The sequence below is a fragment of the Carassius gibelio genome, chromosome B6 (genome assembly GCF_023724105.1).
Source record: "Carassius gibelio isolate Cgi1373 ecotype wild population from Czech Republic chromosome B6, carGib1.2-hapl.c, whole genome shotgun sequence".
NCBI lineage: Eukaryota > Metazoa > Chordata > Actinopteri > Cypriniformes > Cyprinidae > Carassius > Carassius gibelio.
In genome coordinates this window covers 21,031,100-21,055,470 of record NC_068401.1, presented here as the reverse complement: position 1 = coordinate 21,055,470, position 24,371 = coordinate 21,031,100, and the positions used below count along the sequence as shown (strand labels likewise).

Genomic DNA, 24,371 nt, shown 5'->3' with positions numbered 1-24,371 from the left:
TGTGTTCACATGATTATGGACATAGAGAATCGTTTAAGAAATGGATGAATGTATACAGACTGCACAAGTTTTGCATTGTGTTAAACATGTAAAAAATCCATGTGCTTTAAAATGAAGCACAGCTGACAAAAACGGCATTAACTAGCTAATGACTAGATTTCTAAGCAAGGGAGGAATATATTAGCTGGACAGACCTGCAGCTGCAGCCATATGTTCATCCACACTCAGCAGGAGCTCCCATGCTGCAGGCAAAATGTCTCCATACATGTCCTCAGTCAGGATAGGGGCTGCTTTTATAAGCAAGGACAAAGGGGCTGGAGACAGACTCATTACCTAAAGGAATAGAACATATTACACCTACCACAACTAACATGCGGTCTTTATGGATTTGTAACAACAGCAATAGCTTTTATACAAGTAATGGACAGTAAGGAGAGACCTGGTTGCGGATGTACTTTAGCATGCCAGTGTCTTTTTTCCCCTCAGCACTGCTGTCAGTGGGGCGTCTCTTCATGGATGGGGTCCGGAGGCAGGATTTGTCTGAACACTGAAGCAAAAAACAATTATATACTGTATTTGGGCAGGCTAAACTAGGAAGGGCTCATTTAGGTTGCACCTGAATGCCTTTAGTCAACCCATATGGTACAGTGTATTTTTACTGTGGCTTAAAAGATGCAAATGAAAGTGGCATTTTGATTCCATTTTAAAACTAAAACAGCCAGTAAATGAATGCTTTATGAGTTATACATTCATTCAATGTATTAAAAGGCCTGCTTCATTCAAGAACAAAGCATGTGAAAGTGTCACCGAATCATTCGCTCAACTTATTTGTTTAAAACACAGGTTCATTTAGCAGCTAAACACCACTGTATGTTGACTGGAGATTGGAGACTACAATGGTTTTGTTGAGGCTTCGTGTCTAAGACGTTTGCTAATTGTGCTAATATTCAGGAAAATAGTACTTCTCCTGGTGTGATATTGTTTAAAGGGGGGGTGAAATGCTCGTTTTCACTCAATATCCTGTTAATCTTGAGTACCTATAGAGTAGTACTGCATCCTTCATAACTCCAAAAAGTTTTATTATATTCATAAGAGAAAGATAGTCTGTACCGATTTATCCCGGAAAAACACGACCGGCTGGAGGCGTGACGTGTGGGCGGAGCTAAAGAATCACGAGCGCCAGTAGGCTTTTGCGTTGAGAGCGTTTGGAAGCTGTGACATTACCGTGAAGAAAAAAACATCCAAAACAAACCGTTTATTTATGATCCAGAATCAGATCCCGAGGCTGAAACTGAACGAGAGGAGCAGCAGAAAAAAAAACTTTCAGAAACTTGTGACAAAGCGGAAGGAGTATTTTTGGAACAGAAATACTCCTTCAAACGTACAACTTAATTTTTGAAACTTTGTCCATGTTTAGCATGGGAATCCAACTCTTTAACAGTGTAAAAAACTCAGTATGCATGAAATAGCATTTCACCCCCCCTTTAACTATACTGTATGTTATAAATATAAAAATACCAACACATGTTCGGCCATTTTTTACACCCAGATATTGAATTTCCTTCAGAAACAAGCATGTTGGTCCGTGCCAATTGCCTTGTGGGCTGCGCACTGCCATACAGCATCTTTGTACTATGGGCGTCCCAAGTTCGAATTCCAACTTAAGGATCTTTCCCAGTCCCACCCCCCTCTCCCTCTCCTGTCACCTCTAAACTGCCCTATCATAATATAGGCAAAAAAAGAAAACAGCATGTTGCGCACTTGTGCACGTTTAGAAATTTTAGAGCGATTATGCATGAAACTTGGACAAATAACTAACAATGCTGTGTTGTGTCTGCACATAATTAAATAAACAAACCAAAAACTTGTCTATTTGAAAAATTATCCTATTTTAGGCAATCTTGAACACTGCTACAGAAACACTGACTATTATTTAACCACCTCTTTGCTCTTCTTGGCGCGGCCACTGATATTGCCGGTAGTGCTGTTCTCTTTCAGACTGTCTACTGTCTCTCCGTATAGAAGTTTGATGGCACGGACGAGCCGAGCACATGAGCGGCTGTGGTGCTGATAGCAGCGAGGGTGGCAGAAATCCACATGAGTGCAGATGAAACTCTGCTGGTTGCACAGCAGAATCATGATCTGAAAATTAAGAAAGATGATTATATCAGACAAATATCACACACATTTATTTCAAACAGAGAAAAGTCAGAATGCTGGTACGTACATGTAGCCAGGACATGTTGCGATGGTAGTTGTCTTCCACACCCCCTGTGCTGCCAGGACCCTCAGGTTCAATGCTTGGCTCGCTAGCACTCCAAGGGCTCCCTAAACATATAACACATAAACACACCGTAATCAATGAAAATAAGTTATTATTTATGTTGTCAATTTCTGGTTTACTGCGTAACTTTTAGTTATGTGCAGAAAAGCCATTATCTGCATAAACATATTTGTTTGACATATCTATTTGTGGCAATGACAAAAAGTATGTTTTAGATTTGGAAGTGGGCAGTATATGTTTTAGATGCATTGGTTTGACGTCATAGTTTTCATATAGCAAATAAGCCTTGTGTCATCCAAAAAAATAATGTAAATCAGGCTAAAAGGGTACATAGAAAAAGTTTCAGTTTGAATCAGAAATATAATTATATATAGAAATAAATCCTTTTTATTTATTTATTTATTTTAGATATTTGACCCCTCCTTTACCTTATACAATGCATACAATTTTTTTGTTCATATATCTCTCACTCTGAAGATTTAAAGCAGCAGTAAAAACCTTTCAAATAGCTAAGTGTTCAATGTTAAATTGATGAGACACATTCAATGAAAGAACTGTAAAATATCCATCCAGACTGAAGTTAAAAACACACCTTAATATCGTCTGAACCCTTAGCTTCACAATGTAACCATTAAGTTATAATATGTACATTTAGATATGTTTAGTAAAAGCATTACATTAACCTTGTGTTTGCTGAGTCAGCCAAACAATGTTTCTCTCTTTCTATAATTCAGCAAGGTTAATTATACATTTGCCTGTACATATGCATGATTTGGAACTTTTGGCCAGCTCCCTACTTTTGACACCTAAAAATTTTACATTAAAGTCCACACATGAAGTCTAGCCAAAATAAATTCACACAGGGCTGGAGGAGGACTGTCTGACCTATATCAGTGACAGTATCTCTACTCTGGGAGAGCAGTCGTTCTGATTCTGCATCGTTCTCAGACTCAGAGTCCTGTCTGGACATCTTAGTGCTTTTCAGACTCCCTGCTCGGCGGATAGAAGATAAAGAGCCTCCTTTCTTTATTCGGAAACTCCTTGCTCCTTTAATTTGTAGCAACCGAGAGCCACCAATACGGATCTTTCTAATTGGAGCTGGGGAAAGACGAGAAAAAAAGAAAATGGTTAATCAGACTGTAGCCTTGATCACACATGTAGACAATTATTCCTCTTTCTTTTTACCCAGTGGCTCTTGTGATGACTTCTTTTCCTCACAGCCAGTGTCAGACTTGAGGGTGTGGCTGCTGCTGTTCAGAGAATCGTCTTGTCCATCTTCATCATCCAGGATTCCTGCAAAGCTGATCTTCCTCTCATAGCGGTGTCGGCCTAGCTCAGGGTCCAGACGCAAACGACAGCTCTCTAAATCCTATTGAAGTCAAAAGACAAGCCTGTTATATGTCTTTTACTATGCGATTTAAGATCCGCTTACCCTTCAATCAGAAGTCAAACAGGCTGAATATACGGCAAGGCTCCAACTGAGGTATTCATTTGCTATTCTTTATTCAATTCGGTAAATTTATTTTCCTGTCATTCCATTTCAACATCCTGTATTGTGGCCAACTGAATACAAATTCCAAATTATGAACTGAAAGAGGGACATTTATATTTAGTCATTTACCAGATGCTTTTATACAAAGCGACTTACAAAGTTGAATCAGTCAGACCAAAAAGAGAGCAACAATGTACAAGTGCTGTGGTAAATCTCAGTGATTTATCGATATAACGATCGATTAGCTCATATCACATCAAACCCTGCAAAATGTTATTATTGTTATACTTTACTCTCAAATTATTAACGTTAACAACATTAGCATTGCGTGACTATGAGTATAGTGTGTACTAGCATGCAGATTTCAATTTCTGCACAGTCTACTCTCTAATTGTCACATCATTTGAATTTCATAATAAGAAATTCTTTTAACCCAAAAGGCAAACAATGCTCCAATCGAAGTGGTTGTCTTTTAAATACACATCTTGTTTAAACCCAGACTGTCTGTAATCAGAAGCACATTTAAAACTGGAATATAATTTAATTTAATTCACATGTGTTGCATATAATCTTTCTTGAATACAATCCGCCATCAAAACGATTTTTTAATTTTTTATTATTGTAGCTGCTGTGGGAATAGGCAATAATTTAATGATCCGCCACCTGCAGGATCCTCAAATACAATAAAGAAGTTGTCCCGGCTACTAGGCTATGTTTACAGACATGACATGATGCAGCGCCATGCTCAAATTTTTTATTTATTTAATTAATCAAATTAGAAAACAAAGTTACGTACTGCAGCTTTAAATAAATTAGACAATAGAATAGAATGGGTACAAATCTTTATTCTGCCACATATAGACATAATGAAAGATGTATTTATGAAGATATGATTTCATCAGATATCTCTGAATTGTTAATCATAAAGCCATGAGAATTTGAGAAGTAATTTCCGTTTAGTTTTTATTTATTTTCAGTTATTTTACCGCTGAATAAATCTTGTCTGAGGGAGACAATACCAAAACTTACCACAAGGGGCTCTGTTCTGGGTCTGGGAAGACAGGGAAAGGTCTCTCGCAGGAAAGTGGTGATCTCCAGAAGCAGCTGACAAGCAGCCATCTTCAGAGAAAAGGGACATCCACACTTTGTGGGGTTGACTGTGTCTGTTGAAAGAATCATAAAAAAGTCATCAGGTTAATGCTCAACTATATATATTGGATCCAAAAATTCCAGCGTCTGTTCGTTTCCTCAGCACTCATCTCCACTCTTACTGTCATCCAGATAATCTTCTTCCTCGTCCTCCTTTTTTGCTCTTCTCTTGCTCTCTTCATCATAGATAAAACCCAAGATGTTGGCTGGACTCTCAGTGTCTGAGTGGCAAATTTCACTCAGCCGAGTGCCGATCGCCTTTTCAAGGACACAAATATTAAATGCAGACAAATACCACATATGAATTTCTGAAAAAATTATGTAAGAATGTTTTCTGCAGGAAAGACTACATCTGCATATCCGTCAGCATGATGTGACTCACATCTCCCCACTGGTAGAAGTGTTTGGCTGCATTCCACTGGAGCTTTGTGTTTCTTTTGTTTCCTGCTATAGGCGATCGTCCTCTGGACAGCCCTCTCTTAGTGATGTTCACATGGTGACCTTTCATCCACTCTGGCCAGTTACCACGGTTACAGCGATGCACAAAACGAGCACACTCCAGGAAAAGCGAGGCCCTTGCCACCACGGGTGCTTCCTGGTGAAGACATTTAGCAAAATGAACAAGACAATAATCGGTTCCTTATTTTCACTGAAAATTAAGACCGATTTTTTGACCTTGATTTAAAAATGCGGGGTGTTTTTTTCATCCCCCAGCTCTACATGCATTGTGTTGCCTTCTTGAGAATCAGTAAATGTTTCCACCTTTTGTAATAGTTGTGTAAGAGTCCCTCATTTGTCTTCAGTGTGAAAATAAGGATCTCATAATCAGTCACTTTTGGAAAGAGTTCAAATTTGCAGAAGATGCTGGAAAACCAAAGAATGTGCACTAGCTGGAGGATTTTTCTGAAGAACAGCAGGCAGTTGAACTGCTCAGGACCAACAAGGGACTCATGAACAACTATAACAAAATATAAAAAAGTCATTGATCATCCAGGAAATGACTCATAGTATTACTAATTAATTAATACTCATAGTATTCAAGGGTATGTAAACTTTTGAACGGGGTCATTTTTATAAATTCAGTTATTATTTTGCTTTGTGGAGTACATGTAAACATCTGTTTTGTGAAATGGCTTATTCCTTATAGTGGTAAATAAAAAGTAACATGCACTTTTCATGATCCCTTTTATTTTGTTTCAAATTATTAACATTTTGCACATTCTGCAAGGGGTATGTAAAACTTATGAGCAAAAATGTATACCAAAAGGGACCAACACATTTAAAAAAAAAAATAAATAAATACATAAACATATATATGATAATTGCACATTTAAAACTGGTATACACTACACAACTTTGAAATTAATACACACATTTTAAAACACTACAGGCATCATACACTTGCTGCTTTTGTTTAGCATCATATCATCAAACATTCTGGGCATCATAGACTAAATCTTACACACAATTAGACTTTCAAGGCATTCTGAACTAATGTGAACTATTCTGAACTAATGTGCATCTTTGCTAGGATCAGCAAAAAAATAAAACTTGTGTTGTAAAACTGACAAAAAATATCAAATATGTTTGATATCCTCTGACTGGATGGAATCATAAGGCTCTGGCTATCGTCAACTAGCGTCAATTCATTCAGACACAAATGTGAGCTATATGTATATATATATATATATATATATATATATATATATATATATATATATATATATATATATATATATATATATATATATATATATATATATATATATATATATATATATATATATACACACATACACACACACACACACACACACACTTAAAAAAAAAAACTGACCAGGTCCAGTGCTGCTGCTAAAATCGAAGCATCTGGTATGGTTCCAGGTTCACAGCAGTTCAACAGGAACTGAAATCTCTTCATGCCCTGTCTGATAGCACCTAGATTCACAATGTTCTTATTCTTCATGGCCTCCTGACTGGCGGCCAAGCGCTCCTGGAATCCATGGCAACCTTGTCATGGTACAGAACAGTGTCAGTCAAAGGAGTGTAGAACCTCTACATCAACAGCTGAAAATAACTTATGAAATATGCATCTGGTGATAGCAAATGAACGTGCAAGTCTGTTTTTTGGCACTAGTCTGAAACAACAAGAATACTCAAGATTTGCAAATCAAACTATGACTTCTGAAATCCCCTGAACAAACATCTAGTAACTATTAACTTGGAGAGCTGAAGGTTCACGACAAGTCTGACAAAGCTGTGACGGGTCATGGTGCCGGGTCATAGGTCAGAGAACCACAGTCCCTCTTCCAGCGGATGGCTCTGACAAAGATGGACAAACACACAGAGAGCTGGTATGGAAGATGGTAGAGGAGTGTACCAGAAGCACAAGACACGTCAAATACGGGCACACAAACGAACAAACAGAGCGAATTGTGGACGGGGGTCGGGGAAGGCACCCCAGGATTCTACCATCTTTCTCTTCTGTGTGGTGAAGCTTGGAAGGGTTCCTCCGACCAGACCGCCATTTACCGAGCCGCTTGAAGAAATTCTCCTCTTCCTCTCGCCCATATTCGATAGCGCTACCCTCCGACAGCTTCACAGCACTGGTGAACTTGACCTGAGATGTACAGAAAAACTAAAATCAAGGTCTTCCTGTCTAATAGCTCTACAGCAATGACTGATTGTGTGCCATTAGGGTCCAGCTTTATTCCCAAGAAAGAAATTAGGCGAGGCAGAAAAATGATTGCACTAATGATCAAGGTAACATTGACATAGTTTCTTGTGGAAACTGATGAATATAACCCCCTTTACCCCCCTTGTGTGTGCATACTGATTGAGTATTGAGTATAATTATTGTACATAATATATAACACCACATGACAATATAGTCATTAAACATGAAAATCTTATAAATCCATATCAAATCAACATAGATAATATTACATTACATGGATAATATTACAGAAGAGTTCTAAACTAGATTTTTTATTACCATGGACACTCTTATTTGACACTGACCATCACAACCAACTATTCTAACCTTAATCCAGTAAATGCAGATATTTGTCCTCACCTTGGAGCTCTGTCTGATAAAGGACAGTCTGTCCACAGAGCTGATGTCCAGCAGGTCTTCCACCCCATCAGCCAGACCAGAGAGAGAGGAGCGTTTTAGCCAGTTTCCTGTTCCACAATTTAAATGGTTATATGAAATAAAGTCAGTTAAGCACTCTGGTAACTGAGACTTATTCAGGTTTGCACTCTGGTGCCCTTTAAAGGGAAGTGCAAACAAGCCAAAAGGAATGTAAGAGGGAAGATTTCATGCTGGTTTTCCGGCTCATAGAGCATAAACAAAAAAATAGACAAATAACACATACACTCACAGTACATAAAAGTATTATAAATAAATAAACCTTTGAACGCATTTTTTTTTTCAAATTAAAGCTTCCATTATGACACTGTATGATGAGGCTGCATTACTAAAACACAACACACATACGTAACATGGAGAGAGTGAGTGGATGGCGAACTTTCCTATGGCATGCTGGTGACAAAAAGGAAAGAACACAGATATGAATGATTTTTCATAACATTCAGATCCCTAACACACCACAAGTAAACCAATTACAGCTGAAGACTCTAGTTAAAAAAACTGTTTATTGGTTGATTTAAGTCCTAATATTAATTTTACAATCTCTCATATTACAAGCATTCTTATCATAAAGGTTGTGTACCAGAAAAAACTTTTATAATCTTACCTATGCGTTGCATGGACATTAACACATTAAAGAAAATGCATATCTTAATTTGTTATGAACAAATTAAAATGAGTAAATTATTCCTAAAGAATCATCTGTATATGGAAATAACAGATTTATAGTTATTAGAGACCAAATTACTATCAATTCTGAACTGTTAAGATAAATGTATATACTAGGGGTTGAATGACTTCTGATCGGATTTTTTTAAAGTCGACCTTTATGTGATGAAAATCGAGTCGACATGGACTAGTTGCTGATGACGTCATTTAAGAACAAATAAACCTGAACCTGGAGCTGAGATTCAAACACCTTGTGCACAGCTATGACATTTGACAAAGTTTAGTTTCTAAACTTTTTTATAGAGAAAACACAAATCACAGAACAGTGTTGACACTACATTTCTGCGCTGAATGATTCTGTGTGCGCGATCTGTAAGTGATGTACGAGCTACTGTCTGAAGCCTACGTGTGTGTGTTACAATGCTGCAGCGCATTAGATTATAACAGCGATTAACTTACCTGTACAGTAAGCTGTTTAAAACATTCTCTCGTTCAATAACGAGCAACCAGTAATATAATCACATGTTTTGTGGAGTGTGCAGTTATTTGTCATTTTAGCTGTTTGCAAAAGGAGTGTAAATGTGGAAGCCCTTCAAAGATTTCTCATCCTGTCGCGCCCTCTATAGGACCAGTGACTAGTTGACTTCCAGTTTAAAGCATCATGGCAGAGCACTAAAGTCGACTATTCAACTAATCGATTAGTTGTAAACCCACAGATATATACTGTACTTTCTATGTATTTAATAATATGGAATATTATGAAACCTGAATCCTGCTTATACAGTAACTCTGTAATTAAAGAAATTCAAAGATAGAGTAGCCAAGGGCATTAAGTCATGTTGTTTTCAGTGAAAACTGTAATTATCTGCTTTGTATAGGAAAACAAAGGAACAGAGACAATTATGGTTATGTTTTCTAAAGAACATTTTTCTCACAAAAACATACCTATGGGCAGTTTGAGTTTCTTGCGTAGTGAAATCCGTCGGGAACGTGACCGTGAACGCCGGTCTGTGGTAGTACCAGAGTGGGCAGTGGTGCACTCTGACGTATCCTGCTCTGATTGGCTGCTTGTATCACTGGCGGCACTCTGAGATTTGAACATCTTCCTCCAAAAGTCTTTCTTTCCTAAAAGTGCTCCTGGGATTTGCTCCTCACTGATAGACCGAAACACACACACAAAAACTCAATTCATGCATATATTTGATTTATGCATTACAAATATTTGAAACAGTTCAAATTGATTTACAAATAAATGTTTAAATGTTCTAATACCAATCATGTGAATAAATGTCATCTATATGAATGTACTTTTTTGCTGAAGATGACTTGGTCTCCTCCTTGTCGTCTGTTTTTTTAGTGGTATTGAGTTTTTCAGCGCTGTCCAGAAGGGCACTGAGAGCCACACGTCGGAAGACATTTCCATGGGACTCCTTAATAAACTGAACCAGCTGACGTATGTCACAATACAGGCCCTGATTTTGTATGTTTAGATGTAAGGAGAGAAATAGTGTAAATGTGAAAGAGAGAGATGGAAAATAGAAAACAGAAGTACAGATTTAATTATTTATTCTTTTGTGAACAATGGAGTGTTTTTGTCTGCACAGGAAATTATCAGCTATTCATTTTTGATAGTCCATACACATAGACGCACTCAAAGTAAAATTAGTGCTAAAACTGTCCTAACCAGACACAATGCGGCAAGATCCCAGCCACAAAAAAAAAAAAAAAAAAAAGTTTTTTTTTTTTTAACTAATTTTCAGGGGAAGTTGCCAAAGGATAGTTGATTTGTTCCTAAAAGTTGCTAAATGATATTGTGATGTCATTGCGTGATGACATTATCAAGTAATCACGATCCAAAATTGTTACTGCATCAGATCTCAGCAAAAAAAAAAAAAAAAAAAATACTACATTTAGTTCGTCAAATAATGTAAATGCATTATATAATAATATAACAACAAAAATAAGTGTATTTTTAAATACAACATTGAATTATTAAACACACATTTTTTAACAATTACAATTTAATTACAATTATTTATTAGCTAGTTAACTAGTAAAACTACATATTCTGAACAATTATAGTTTTAAGCAGTTTATTAGTAGTTATTTAGTATGCTACACTCTAAAAAAAGTCTGTAAAAATAGTCTATATGTTAATATGAAGGACATTTTATATTGATTTTGAACTATGCATTGTTTTTGTGTTTTTGGATTACAGGGGTTATAATGGATAATGGATTACAGATAATGTCTTAGAAAATCACTAGTACCTTTTCCATTTGTATAGATATATTTCTTACTGTGTACTAACTGATTAACAATCGCAGGTACCATCTACTAACAAGGTGTATCACAAAGTGATACTTTGATGTCATAAACAAATCTGATCAATAAACCACAGTATTTATCATTTGCAAATATCAAACTTAATTCATGTTACTTGTTTACTGCCATATTTGGTTTCCACTTTTTATTTAATTTAGGTGGATAAGGTGTGGCTTTTTATCATTTCAGTAATTTATCAAAAGTTGCCAATTGCTAATATATATATATATATATATATATATATATATATATATATATATATATATAAATCGTGAAATATTTTGCTAGATGCTTTTGGAAGAAAAAGTTGCTAGGGTAATCTGAAAAGTTGCTAAATCTAACAACAAAATTGCTAAATTGGAAACACTGGAGGTCATGCTGAATGCGAAAATTAAGCATGATGTGATGATCTATCAAAAACCACAGCCAATCAGAACAATTCAGTCTCAGTTATGCCTCACAGTGAAAAAAGTAATGTAATTGCGATCTCACAATAAAACTTAATTTCTCGCACTTGCCACTTTATTTCTATCAATTTATGGCTTTATTTCTCACAATTTGTGACTTTATTCACATAATTTGCAACCTTGTTTCTTAATTTGTGACCATATTCTTGCAACTTTACATCCCACAGTGTGACTTAAAGTCACAGTTTAACAGTTTTCTGTATTGTGACTTACATTTAAATGATTAAAAATGGATTATTGAAAAATGATCCAAAAAACAGGTGAAGAAAGAATTGCAAATAACTAAATACAATCTGGATAATTTTAGGTATATAAAAAAACTACAGCAGCAAAATTATATATAAATTCAATGATTATCAATGACAATTTGGTCACAAGCTAAATGTACAACACTGAAGCCTATTCTCTCCGTGTACAAGCAGGCATATATAAAGTGTTAGATAAAAAGACAAAAACTTACCATCACTGCAATATTTTGGTCAAATATCATATCCTTAACTGGGAAAATCTAACAAAATACAATGAAGCCTGTCTTATGTTTAAAACCCTAAATGGAAAAGCTCCTCCACCACTCAAGTAATTTTATTAAGCAGAAACATTTAAACAACAGATCTACAAGATCCTCTCAGAGAGGGGACTAAGTAATTCCTTTCAGTTCCACACTTCCAAATTAAAGAAAAAAATGTACCACTCCTTCAGACAAATTCTTAAAGCCTGGTTTTTAAAAAATCAGACATGTGATAATGTTTAATCTATGTAGTTTACTGCTCATTTTTTTATTACTTATGTTATCAGAATCTAAATTAGATGTGAATGTGAACTTACAGTCTATTATGAAAAAGGGATAGGGACTGACTGATGGTTGTGAGAAGCCTGGTATATGTCACCAAAGATAAGTCTGTTGTTTTAGGATATGGAATTTCATATTTTCATGTATAAACATGATGCTTATATGATACAATTAATATTGAAATAGCAAAAATATGTTTTATTGTATGGTGTCTGGTCAGTGTAACTTTCACCAAATGTAATCTCAAGTCCAAGCTTTTGGCAACTCATGAGTTAAATGCAGTACTCTCACCAGGTTCTCAGAACTGTGAAGCTCATGTGTAGTGGAGGCACATCTTGTGATGAGAGACTTGAACATGCAGCCCACCACCACAGTCTCCATGCTCTGGGCCAGAGACTTGTCTCCTCCAGTGGTGAAGTTGTTCCCGAAGCCAGCCTTGTCTGCAAACACATACAAGTCATCTCAGAGGAAACACTGGGACCTGGCTGCCATGTCTGGGCAAAATAAAGTCACTCAGCCATAAGTGCCAAACAATAAATGGAAGCAGGAAGCATTGATGTTTACAAGATGAAAAGGGGAAAAAATCAATAGCACATATGATAGGAAAACCTAAAAAGTGATTTGTGCAGGGTTTTGAAGGTTTGCATACATGCAAGTGACTGTGGCCTGAGAGATAGTAATAGACCTAACAATCAGGTCATGCTCTGATTTCACAGTGATGTTGAGTTAAGTTTAGCTGGATATATAAAGCCGATTTTTAGATTTTTTATTCGGTAAGGCCTAAGCACTGTTTAGCTCTACTACAGGCGAGAACATCACCCTGGACATTGTGAGGGGTGCAGGAATGGGTGTAATGCCTAGTTTTGGCAGTAAATTTAGATATTGTGTATCTACCGAAGTTTCTTTTATTCGCCCTCCTGGACCTCTCACCTGCACTGCCGTATTCTGCAAGAGAAAAGATGGTGGGCAACATTGGTGTCAGGCCAGCACAGACATGTACTCGTAAGTCAGGAAACACCAACTCATTCCAAAACACACATCCACGCACAGACGCACACCCACAGATGCAAAAAGAAGACGACCCAAAAAAACATAGGGATACCATTTTAATAACACTCACTCATGTTCACTAACTTGCCAGAAATCAATCGAAATTCAGCTTATCTTGCTGTTTTGATTCCATAAAATTGAAAAATACAAACAATAAGAATTGACACTGTCAATATGATGTTTGGCAAGTCTGCTGAAAGGATGAGTGATGAGGGACTGGGAAACAAAGAGTGGAATTTGACAGATGGACAGTAAGAAAGGAAGAAAGGAAGAAAGAAAGAAAGAAAGAAAGAAGGAAGGAAGAATTACTACTGGCAGACATGAATGCAGAAGACAGAAGAGGCCGAGGAGCGAGAAACGAATGACATAAAAATATGTAGAAACTATCTGTATTTCCAGCTGTGTAACATTTGCTTCAAGTTTCTCATTTAATACTTTGTAACACATTGCCTTTTTAATGGATTTTTTAAAGACTTCTTTATTGTGATAGAACTGTAATGCCATAGCTGGGATGTACAATCTTAAATTAAATATAAATTTGTGATGTTGGATAGATATACCCAACCTCCAAACCAAGTGTGTAGCAGCTTATCATATAATCTACGGAAAAGACAGAAATAGAAAAGCCCTGATATACTGTATGACACTAAATTATTCTGCCTGCTGTATTACGTGTTATGATCTGTTCTGATTGTTCATGGGTGTTATAAAGCAACATTTCTGTCGTGTAACTGAGACATTTGGTATGACACAGAAATATCCAGATGTTCTGATAAATGGAAATGTGACAGCCACAGTGTTCATATGAAAAGCTACTCACTCCAGTCACTTCTACAAGAAATGAGACTTAATGGCACAATGTACACTTAGCATGTAAATGTTGGAAAATATTAACCCAGACAGGGAATCAAATACCACCTGTTTAAATCTGGAGGGGTTTGTTTTCCCATAATGACTTCCCATAACTCTACGGTGCCTTGCAAAACTATTCATATCCCCTCAATTTTTTGCACGTTTTTTTTATGTTGCTGCCTTATGTTAAACTGCTTTAAATTGCTTTTTTCCACATCAATCTACACTCCATACACCATAATCGTAAAGCAAAAAACAACTTTTTAACATCTTTGCAAATTTATTAAAAATTTAAAACTAAAATGATTCCATTGCATAAATATTCATACCCTTATCTGAGACAGTTGAAATTTAGCTCAGGAGCATTCATATTGCTTGTAGATGTTATACACCTCAAGTGAAGTCAACCTGTGGCAAACTCAATTGAATGGGTATGATTTGGAAAGGCACACAGCTGATAATGCATATCAGAGCAAAAGTCAGAACTGCCTGTAGAGCTCAGAAACAGGTTTGCATCAAGCCACACATCTGTGGAAGAGTTCAGAAAAAAAATTCAGTTTCATTGAAGGGTCACAGAAGCATGTAGTCTCTGTTAGACAAACACAAAGCAATATTGGCTTATAGGCAACTCTGTGAATGTCATTGAGTGGCCCAGTGTAACGATTCACGACCAGTGAAACACAGGGAGAACGAGAGATCCAATCGCAGGTATACTTTATTGGGATAATCCAAATTCGTTGTCAGACATGCCAGGGTCAAAACCAGAAATGCAGTCCAAACAAAAACAAGAAAGGAATAGGAACGGGAACTAAGAATATGAGGAAGGAAGAATCTCGGGAAGCGAGAAGACTGGACTTACAAAGGGTAAGGACTCCATCTAAACAACAGGGAAAGACTGGTATTTATAAGGAGGCTAATGACAATAGATTGCCTGCACCTGGTGAAATTAACAGGAGTGCAAATACTGTTAAGACAGGACCAGACTAGAGGAATTCTAGTGCCCATGGTGAAGTGCCTAAGGGGAAGTGAGCCCACTAGTGGACACCCAGGGAAACATAAGCTGTGTCCAAATTCAGGGTCTACATCCTTCGGAGGACGCATTTGAAGGATGTTACGTCACAGCGCCGCGACGAAGGCTGTCCAAATTCGTAGGATCCTTCCAATGCGGCTGTTACGGTCCGCGATCTTTTGTGCTGTTTTTTTTTTTCTCCATTTTCACTCTCATGCTCTTAGGTACCACCTTCCTTGGATTCTATTGGATATCTTTGCTGTCAATCATCGTTAACATCGTTTCCTTTGCCAATCATGCTCGCATCCAAGAGGTTTAAAAGGAGGACATCTGTGAAAGAGCGGGAAGGACATTTTCTGCTGTGACTATGGTGTGCGTTTGTCGTTTTGCTGATTTTTGATCTGATGTTTTCTCAGCTTATTGATGGTTTGGAAGACAAGGAAGGAGTGGAAGAGTTTAGTAAGTCACGTGACCTACATATCTGCACGTAGTGATTTTGGATGTATTAGAAACACTAGTTTAGTTGTGTGCGCTTGTTTTTGTATGTTTTGGCTTTAGTGCAGTTAGTGTAGTTTATGACGCTTTTGCGTTGAAGACTTTTCTTTTCTTTCTTTATTAGTTTAGGGGTTTGGGAAGTTAGTTAGTTAGTGGGGCTCATATTTCATTTTATGATTTAAGCGCCACTTTAACTTCCCTTCTCTCCTTTGTCTTGTCTGTTTAATTTGTTGTTCCTTGAGGGCAATAAATATTTCTTGTAGTGCAGTTGTGTCATGTATTCCATTGCCACCTCTTTCCCTGCCTCATTTCTTTAAAATGCAACTTAATGTTACCTCTTTTAACCCCTAGTAAAAACAATTTCATCAGAGACGTAACAGCGGCCCACAAATGCGTCCTCCTTTTCCCCGAATTGGAAGGATGGGTGTGGTGGATCCTTTCGCGTCCTACCTATCCCATAATTCTTTTCGGCAGTATTATTTTCGATGTTTTTTAAAAACTGGCTTTTCAAAAATATATATTTTCAGTGGTTTTCTAGTTAGGCATTTTGTTTTAGCGTTAAGCATTTTTTTTTTTTACATTTGTACGTGTATATGTAAAAAAAAAAAAAAGTTTACTTTCGTAAACTAGCTTCTTCCTTACTGCCTGTGTGAATATCCCCTTACACACAGCTTATTTGTTAGTGATTGAAGCTGTTTTTAACGCTTCTAAGGACGAAAGAGCAGACAGAAGTGTTTATAAAGCTCCAGGGAGAGAACGATGAGCTCTTCACCCGCGTCTTGCTTGTCGCTGTCACGGTTTCTAGGTAGGAAGGATCCTAAGGAGGATGCAGACCCTGAATTTGGACACAGCCATAGACTAGACAGCGTGACATTACCCCCTCCTCCACGGAGCAGCTGCCAGATGCTCCACCTGAACCCAAGGGAAACCCAAACAGACAAAGAGACCAGGAGGGAGGTGGAGCGGCGGAGGACTAAGGGGAGGGACGGAGGGCCAGGTAAGATGGGGAAAACATGGACAAGAGGACCAGAATGGGGTAACAGAGACAAGACAACCAGGAAAATGGGGAAACAGAGACAAGAGAAGTGCAACACAAAACAAGGAGTCCAGGAGGGTGATGGACCGGCGGAGGATCAGGGGGAGGGACGTAGGGACAGGTCCTTAGAGGGAAAAAAACACAAAAACATAAGTCCATAAAGGACATCACGTGACGGCCACCGGGGCGGAGCAGAAGGCCACCACAAGCATGTGGTCAGGGCGGATGCCACCCAGGGTGGAGCAGAAGACCACTACCTCCGTGTGGTCGAGACGGATGACCCCCAGGGCGGAGCAGAAGACAACCACCTCCGTGTGGTCGAGACGGATGCCCCCCAGGGCGGAACAGAAGACCACCACAACCATGTGGTCAAGGCGGAAGCCCCCCAGGGCAGAGCAGAAGACCACTACAACCGTGTGGTCAGGGCGGAAGCCCCCCAGGGCGGCGCAGAAGACCACCACATCCTTGTGGAAGAGGATGAAGGCTCCAAGGGCGGAGCAGAAGACCACCACATCCGTGTGGTCGAACCAGACGCCCCCCAGGGCAGGGCAGACAACCACCACATCCTTGTGGTCGAGGCAGAAAGCCCCCAGGGCAGAGAAGAAGACCACCACATCCTTGTGGTCGAGGCCGAAGGAGGATGCAGACCCTGAATTTGGACACAGCCATAGACTAGACAGCGTGACATTACCCCCTCCTCCACGGAGCAGCTGCCAGATGCTCCACCTGAACCCAAGGGAAACCCAAACAGACAAAGAGACCAGGAGGGAGGTGGAGCGGCGGAGGACTAAGGGGAGGGACGGAGGGCCAGGTAAGATGGGGAAAACATGGACAAGAGGACCAGAATGGGGTAACAGAGACAAGACAACCAGGAAAATGGGGAAACAGAGACAAGAGAAGTGCAACACAAAACAAGGAGTCCAGGAGGGTGATGGACCGGCGGAGGATCAGGGGGAGGGACGTAGGGACAGGTCCTTAGAGGGCAGAGCAGAAGACCACTACAACCGTGTGGTCAGGGCGGAAGCCCCCCAGGGCGGCGCAGAAGACCACTACATCCTTGTGGAAGAGGATGAAGGCTCCAAGGGCGGAGCAGAAGACCACTACATCCATGTGGTCGAACCAGACGCCCCCCAGGGCAGGGCAGACAACCACCACATCCTTGTGGTCGAGGCAGAAAGCCCCCAGGGCAGAGAAGAAGACCACCACATCCTTGTGGTCGAGGCCGAAGGCCCCCAGGTCGGAGCAGAAGAACACCACATCCGTGCGGCCGGACCAACGGGAGGACGAAACTCTAGTAATCCCATGGTGTTTATACTGGATTCCAGAAGATTGGTGCTGACTTGACTCTGCTCATGAAGATTATTGGTGACTTGCATTTGTTCATGAAGATCAATGGTGACTTGCCTTTTTTCATGAAGATCAGTGGTGACTTGCCTTTGTTCATGAAGATCACCAGTGACTTGATTCAGTCCTTGAAGATCACCGGTGACTTGACTCAGTCCTTGAAAATCACCAGTGACTTAACTCGGTCCTTGAAGATCACCAGTGACTTGACTCGGTCCTTTAAGATCACCAGTGACTTGACTCTGTCCTTGAAGATCACCAGTGACTTGACTCTGTCCTTGAAGATCACCAGTGACTTAACTTGACTCTGAAAGGTCAACGGTGACTAGCCTTGTCTCTGGAAAGTCCATGGTGACTAGTCCTGACTCTGGAAGGTCAACGGTGACTAGCCCTGATTCTGGAAGGTCAAAGGTGACTAACCCTGACTCTGGAAGGTCAATGGTGACTAACCCTGACTCTGGAAGGTCAACGGTGACTAACCCTGACTCTTGAGGGTCCACGAGCACCTGACTTGACTCTGGAGGAACCATGAGCACCTGACTCGACTCTGGAGGGTTAACTGGAACCTGACTCAACTCTGAAAATTCAAGGGTCACCTGACTCGACTCTGGAAGGTCAAAAGGAACTAGTCCTGACTCTGGAAGGTCGACATTGACTAACTCTGCCTCTGGAAGGTCGACGGTGACTAACCCTGACTCTGGAAGGTCGACGGTGACTAACCCTGACTCTGGAAGGTCGACGGTGACTAACCCTGACTCTGGAAGGTCCATGAGCACCTGACTCGACTCTAGAGGGTCAACCGGAACCTGACTCAACTCTGGAAAGTCAATGGGCACCTGTCTCGACTCTGGAAGGTCAACAGGAATCTGACTTGATTCTGGGGAATCAACTGGAACGTGACTCGACTCTGGAGGGTCAACCGAAACCTGACTCAACTCTGGAAAGTCAACAGGCACCTGACTCGACTCTGGGAGGTCAACAGGAATCTGACTTGATTCAGGATGATCAACTGGAACATGACTTGACTGTCTATAATCAACTGGAATTTGACTCGACTCTGGAAGGTCAACAGGAACTAGCCCTGACTCTGGAAGGTCAACGGTAACTAACCCTGACTCTGGAGGGTCCATGAACACCTGACTCGACTCTGGAGGGTCAACCGGAACCTGACTCAACTCTGGAAAGTCAACGGGCACCTGGCTCGACTCTGGAACGTCAACAGGAATCTGACTCAACTCTGGAGGGTCAACGAGTATATGACTTGACTCTGGAAAGCCCACTGTAGCTGCCATCCTCTGCAGTGGCTCTGGGCTGGCGTCCATCTTGTGCAGTGTCGCTGGGTTGGTGACCATCTTGTACTGTGGTGCTGGCTCAGCAGATGTGACGTGAACAGTTTTGGGAATCTCTAAGATCTTTGACAGCATGGAGAAATAATCCAAAAACGTCTCAGCGGCCATCTTGGGCGTTGGCGCTGAGCTGGCAGCCATCTTGCACCGTGGCGCTGGGCTGGTGACCACTTTGTGCTGTAGCGCTGTGCTGGTGTCCATCTTGCCTCATGGCGCTGGGCTGACGGCCATCTTGTGCTGTGGAGTTGGGTTGGCTTCTATCTTGCCTTGTGGTGCTGGGTTGGCGGCCATTCTGTCCAATGGTGCTGGGTCGGCAGCCATTCTGCGCAGCGGCGCTGGGCTGACGGCCATCTTGTGCAGTGGCACTGGACTGGCAGCCATCTTGTGCAGTGGCGCTGGCTCGGCAGACTTGCGCCTCCTTTCCCCTCTCCGTCCACACTGGTGAGATGGCGGTTCCCAACCGAACTCAGGATCTCCGGTGGGCATATGGGAGAGTGATGTCGGACCTCCTCTCGACCACTCACTCCTGAGCGACCTCCCCTGGTCCCACGTAACACATCCAGGCGAGTACCCTCAAAGCCATTCCTCTCCCACTTGATGGTTTGGGAGGAAATTGGAGTAGACATACCGCTGGATCTCTTTGGATGGAGTCCTTCTGTAACGATTTGCGACCAGTGAAACACAGGGAGAACGAGAGATCCAATCGCAGGTATGCTTTATTGGGATAAACCAAATTCGTTGTCAGACATGCTAGGGTCAAAACCAGAAATGCAGTCCAAACAAAAACAAACAAACAAGAAAGGAATAGGAACGGGAACTCAGAATATGAGGAAGAAAGAATCTCGGGAAGCGAGAAGACTGGACATACGAAGGGTAAGGACTCCATCTAAACAACAGGGAAAGACTGGTATTTATATGAAGGCTAATGACAATAGATTTCCTGCACCTGGTGCAATTAACTGGAGTGCAATTACTGTGAAGACAGGACCAGACTAGAGGAATTCTAGTGCCTATGGTGAAGTGCCCAAGGGGAAGTGAGCCCACTAGTGGACACCCAGGGAAACAGAGACTAGACAGCGTGACACCCAGTCACAGCCTGGGCTTGAACCTAATCAAATATTTCTGTAGAAACCTGAAAATGTGCATCTGCCCCCATCCAACCTGACAGAACTTGAGAGGTGAAGAGATGAGAAGGATGGCAGATAATTACCAAATGCTGATGTGCAAAGCTTGTCGCATCATACCTTAAAAACTTGAGGGTGTTAAGGTGCTTCCGCTAAATATTTAGTTAAGGGTAGGAATACTTATGCAATGTACTTATTCCAGTTTTTCATTTTTAATAAACTTACGGAGTTGTGAAAATTCAGTTTTTGCTTTATCATTATGGTGTATGGAGTGTAGATTGATGTGGAGAAAAAAAAGGAATTTAAAGCAGTTTAACACAAGGCAGCAACATAACAAAATGTGAAAAAAATGAAGGGATATGAATACTTTTGCAAAGCACTTGTACAAAACAAATTAATACATTCATATGAAATCCTGATCTGATTTTATTATTTTACTAGATTAACTTAGCTTTTTGTATAAAGACAACAGCTAATTATTACTCAGTGAAATAGATATTAATTTATGTTTTCATATTCGTGTTAAATTTGGTTTACTTCTGTGGAATAGTTATTTAACATAATAAGCTACAATGTAAAATGAAACTTTATCTATTTTAAGTTTTCTCTCATCCAGCTCTTTATGTCTCTTACCAGTTAGTTGTTCTTCCAAGCAATGGTTTCATTTTCTTGCTTCTAGTCATCTATCAAAGGTTTATCCTCACCATATTATTAAATTTATACTCAAATCTTCCAGTTTTGAGTAACAAGACGGCACCAATGAGCTATTCTAAGTTGGTATGAAAACAGATGACGGAGTTATACAAGAGACATGAAAATAGCAACGGTATCTTGCCATGGTCAACAGTCAGATATACAGCTTAGCAGTTATTATTGAGCAGAATTAATCAGAATCAAGTATTTTTAGTGAGCTGTTTAATAATAACTTCAAATGGCACAGAACCCTAATATAAAAATTTGTTTGTGATACACTATCTGTCAAAAGATTTGAATAATTAAGTTTTTTACCAAGGCTACATTCATTTGGTCAAAGACACAGTGAAAACAGTAATACTGGGAAATATTATTACAATTTAAAATAAGATATTTCTGCTTTCAGAGGTAATTTATTTCTGTGATGGCAAAGCTGAATTTTCAGCAGCTTACTCTAGTCATCAGTGTCACGTGATCCTTCAAAAAGAATTCAAATATGTTGAAACTAAGCTTTAACATCACAGGAATTAATTCTTAATTCAGCTTAGCCATCACAAGAATAAAGTACATGTTTAAAAAACAGGGTTTCTGCAGGATTTTTAAGCTCAAATATAAGACCTTTTTAAGACCTGCACAAATAAAATTAATACAATAGGAGCAGGGTTGGACAATGTCTATGTCTAGCATATTAAATTGCAAAATGCATAATAAGTTTTCACAAAACCAAATGTTTTATAAAATGCTAAACTTTACATTTCAGCCTTTAAACTGTTTTTAAGAAAATGGATGAATCAAAAGTATTAATTGGAACTATCGATTATTATCGATAAAATATTATATAAATTAAATTATATAAATTAGGGGTATGCGATATCGACAACAAAATTATTAATTATAAAATTATATCTCAATCCTTTTCAGGGTAATTAGATAATATTTTGCTATAGTGTTATTGTGCTGATATCTCATCTCTAATTGTGCTAACAGCTGGATATTGATTTTTTTTTTAATATTCTTCATGTTCTGTGTGGTAAGTTCACAGCAATAATAGAAATTAATCATTTTCAACTATTTTACCTTTAAGACATTTTTTCTTAAACTGTGTACCATCTTTTGAGTCAAATTCTTGCATTTGTGCTTTTACCAAGCAAATTAAATCAGTATCAACAAAATTGATCTTTGCAATGAAGAGGAAACACAGAAGCGGCATTAGAAGTGCAATTTAGATGCATTTACACACTGTTTAATGCAGCTCTGAGGGACATGGAATACTTTAACTTTTAATACATAAATAATGTTTTTATATTTTAAACATAAAACATTGAAAACTCGCGTTTGAAATTATTTTTAAAAATTAAATAAAATTAAATGAAATTAAACCTAACAGTAGGTGGCAGCAAGTCACAGTTAAATGAGTCATTGCGTTTGAACTAAAACATTTACATGGGCAATTCATTCAGAAACGAAACACCGTTGTGTTGTTCAGAGACACAAAACAGCACGTTGTCTCTGTGTTTGGAATGATTTTCGTTGAAGAAATAGAACAAAAACAGGAAATGCGGAGTCTAAAACGTAAGTCTCTTAATATTAACTCCTTGTTTACTGAACTGAACTAAAATCAATATCACATTTGTAATCATGTTGACTTTTGGACAAAAAAAAACGGCACTCCTCGTGTGATATTAACTATATGAAATTATATAAATATATACATTTTCGGCTTCATATATTGAAGTATGTGATAATTCTAAATGCATTTTAATAGATTAATTCATGCAGTGAAAGAACGCACTATAAATGCGCAAGCACGCACACTAGTCTAACTTGTTAGACTTCATCATGTAAGGTATGCGCGCACTCTGTAGGAATTTTATTTGCTTTTCACAATACAGTGGATAATATAAATTCGCACATAGTTAAAACAACAATTGCGATATTATTGCAGGATCCGCAGACCACATCGCACACCCCTATACCTTTTAGATTTTTATAATGCATTATATAATTTTATAATGCATCTTATCGATCCACCAGTTCACATTTAAAGCTCTGTGTGTCTGCAGGCAATAAAATATATACGGTGCAGGGAAAAAACATGGGTTGATTTTGCATTGGTCTGAACTCTGAACAATTTTTATTGAAAATGCTCATTCATTCTGCCAGCAGGTGGAGCGTTTGGTAGAAAATAACTGTTTCCTTAGTAACAGCAGAACACAAAGCAGCACAGCACCAGACTTGAATGTGCAGGGCTCATGTTTATTTAATGAAATCATAACTTTAGCCTTTTGAAGTTTCATTTATCACATTCAGCCATATGGCAATTCTGGTATTTCAGTCCCCAAATTTTAAGACCTCTTGAAATCATAATTAAGACTTTCCTGTATAATTTAATACTTTTTATGTCCTTAAATTTGATACAACTAAATATAAGACTTTTTTAAGACCCGCAGAAACCCTGAAGAAACAGTTATTTTAAATTGTGATATTTCACAATATTACCATTCTGCTGTATTTTAAATGTATAAGCTACTTATTTCAAAAACATTAAAAAATCTTTTGACTGAAATTGTTCTATTGCTTTAAATTTACAATATTCTGAATTTTAAATAAAAGTTTCATAAACAGCTCAATAATCAAATTGTAAAAAAAAAAAAATCATGTTTAACTCTCTTATAAGAAAATTCAAATCCATCTCTATTACTGATGCATGAAAATGGGGCTCATGCTGTATCTTTGGAGACTTCAGATAAGGGATTAAAAAATATGCCTGGGCATGTTAAAGACATGCACTTAATAAGTGCAGCTCTGCCCTCTTACTGTCAGTGATTGGCTCCATGCAGAAGCCAAGTAGGGCATGCAGGAAATCCACAATGTTGTTGAGCGAATCCTTATTAACATATTCTTTCATAGTCTGCCGGAACTGCACTTTATCCAGCTTGTACAGAGTAGTCAAACAATTCTGCGCCTAACAAAAAATAGCACAGAGCATCTGGTCATTCACCTTTGTTGGAGACAAACTGCTACATGCAAATGTACTATATTCTACATATTTTATGAAATCCATATCATCTGACCACGACTAAATAGTCTAACAA

General features: G+C 38.9%; 1 protein-coding gene across 6 annotated transcripts in view; it reads right to left on the bottom strand.

The window, feature by feature from the left end:
* LOC127959467 (protein unc-80 homolog) overlaps positions 1 to 24,371 on the bottom strand; it is a 55,343-nt gene that overhangs the window by 18,063 nt on the left and 12,909 nt on the right. For 3 of the 6 annotated variants that reach the window (XM_052558676.1, XM_052558679.1, XM_052558677.1), the window contains exons 15-31: positions 24,094 to 24,241; positions 13,222 to 13,272; positions 12,619 to 12,767; positions 10,054 to 10,217; positions 9,691 to 9,899; positions 8,002 to 8,108; positions 7,398 to 7,545; positions 6,763 to 6,935; positions 5,308 to 5,520; positions 5,048 to 5,183; positions 4,806 to 4,939; positions 3,470 to 3,653; positions 3,170 to 3,382; positions 2,228 to 2,328; positions 1,942 to 2,142; positions 440 to 547; positions 195 to 333 (exon numbers count right to left, since the gene is read on the bottom strand). In XM_052558676.1, coding sequence (XP_052414636.1) covers positions 195 to 333; positions 440 to 547; positions 1,942 to 2,142; positions 2,228 to 2,328; positions 3,170 to 3,382; positions 3,470 to 3,653; positions 4,806 to 4,939; positions 5,048 to 5,183; positions 5,308 to 5,520; positions 6,763 to 6,935; positions 7,398 to 7,545; positions 8,002 to 8,108; positions 9,691 to 9,899; positions 10,054 to 10,217; positions 12,619 to 12,767; positions 13,222 to 13,272; positions 24,094 to 24,241 — 2,578 coding nt within the window. The remainder of the gene's footprint in view (positions 1 to 194; positions 334 to 439; positions 548 to 1,941; positions 2,143 to 2,227; positions 2,329 to 3,169; positions 3,383 to 3,469; positions 3,654 to 4,805; positions 4,940 to 5,047; positions 5,184 to 5,307; positions 5,521 to 6,762; positions 6,936 to 7,397; positions 7,546 to 8,001; positions 8,109 to 9,690; positions 9,900 to 10,053; positions 10,218 to 12,618; positions 12,768 to 13,221; positions 13,273 to 24,093; positions 24,242 to 24,371) is intronic. The other 3 variants (XM_052558678.1, XM_052558680.1, XM_052558681.1) reach the window with 1 other exon arrangement.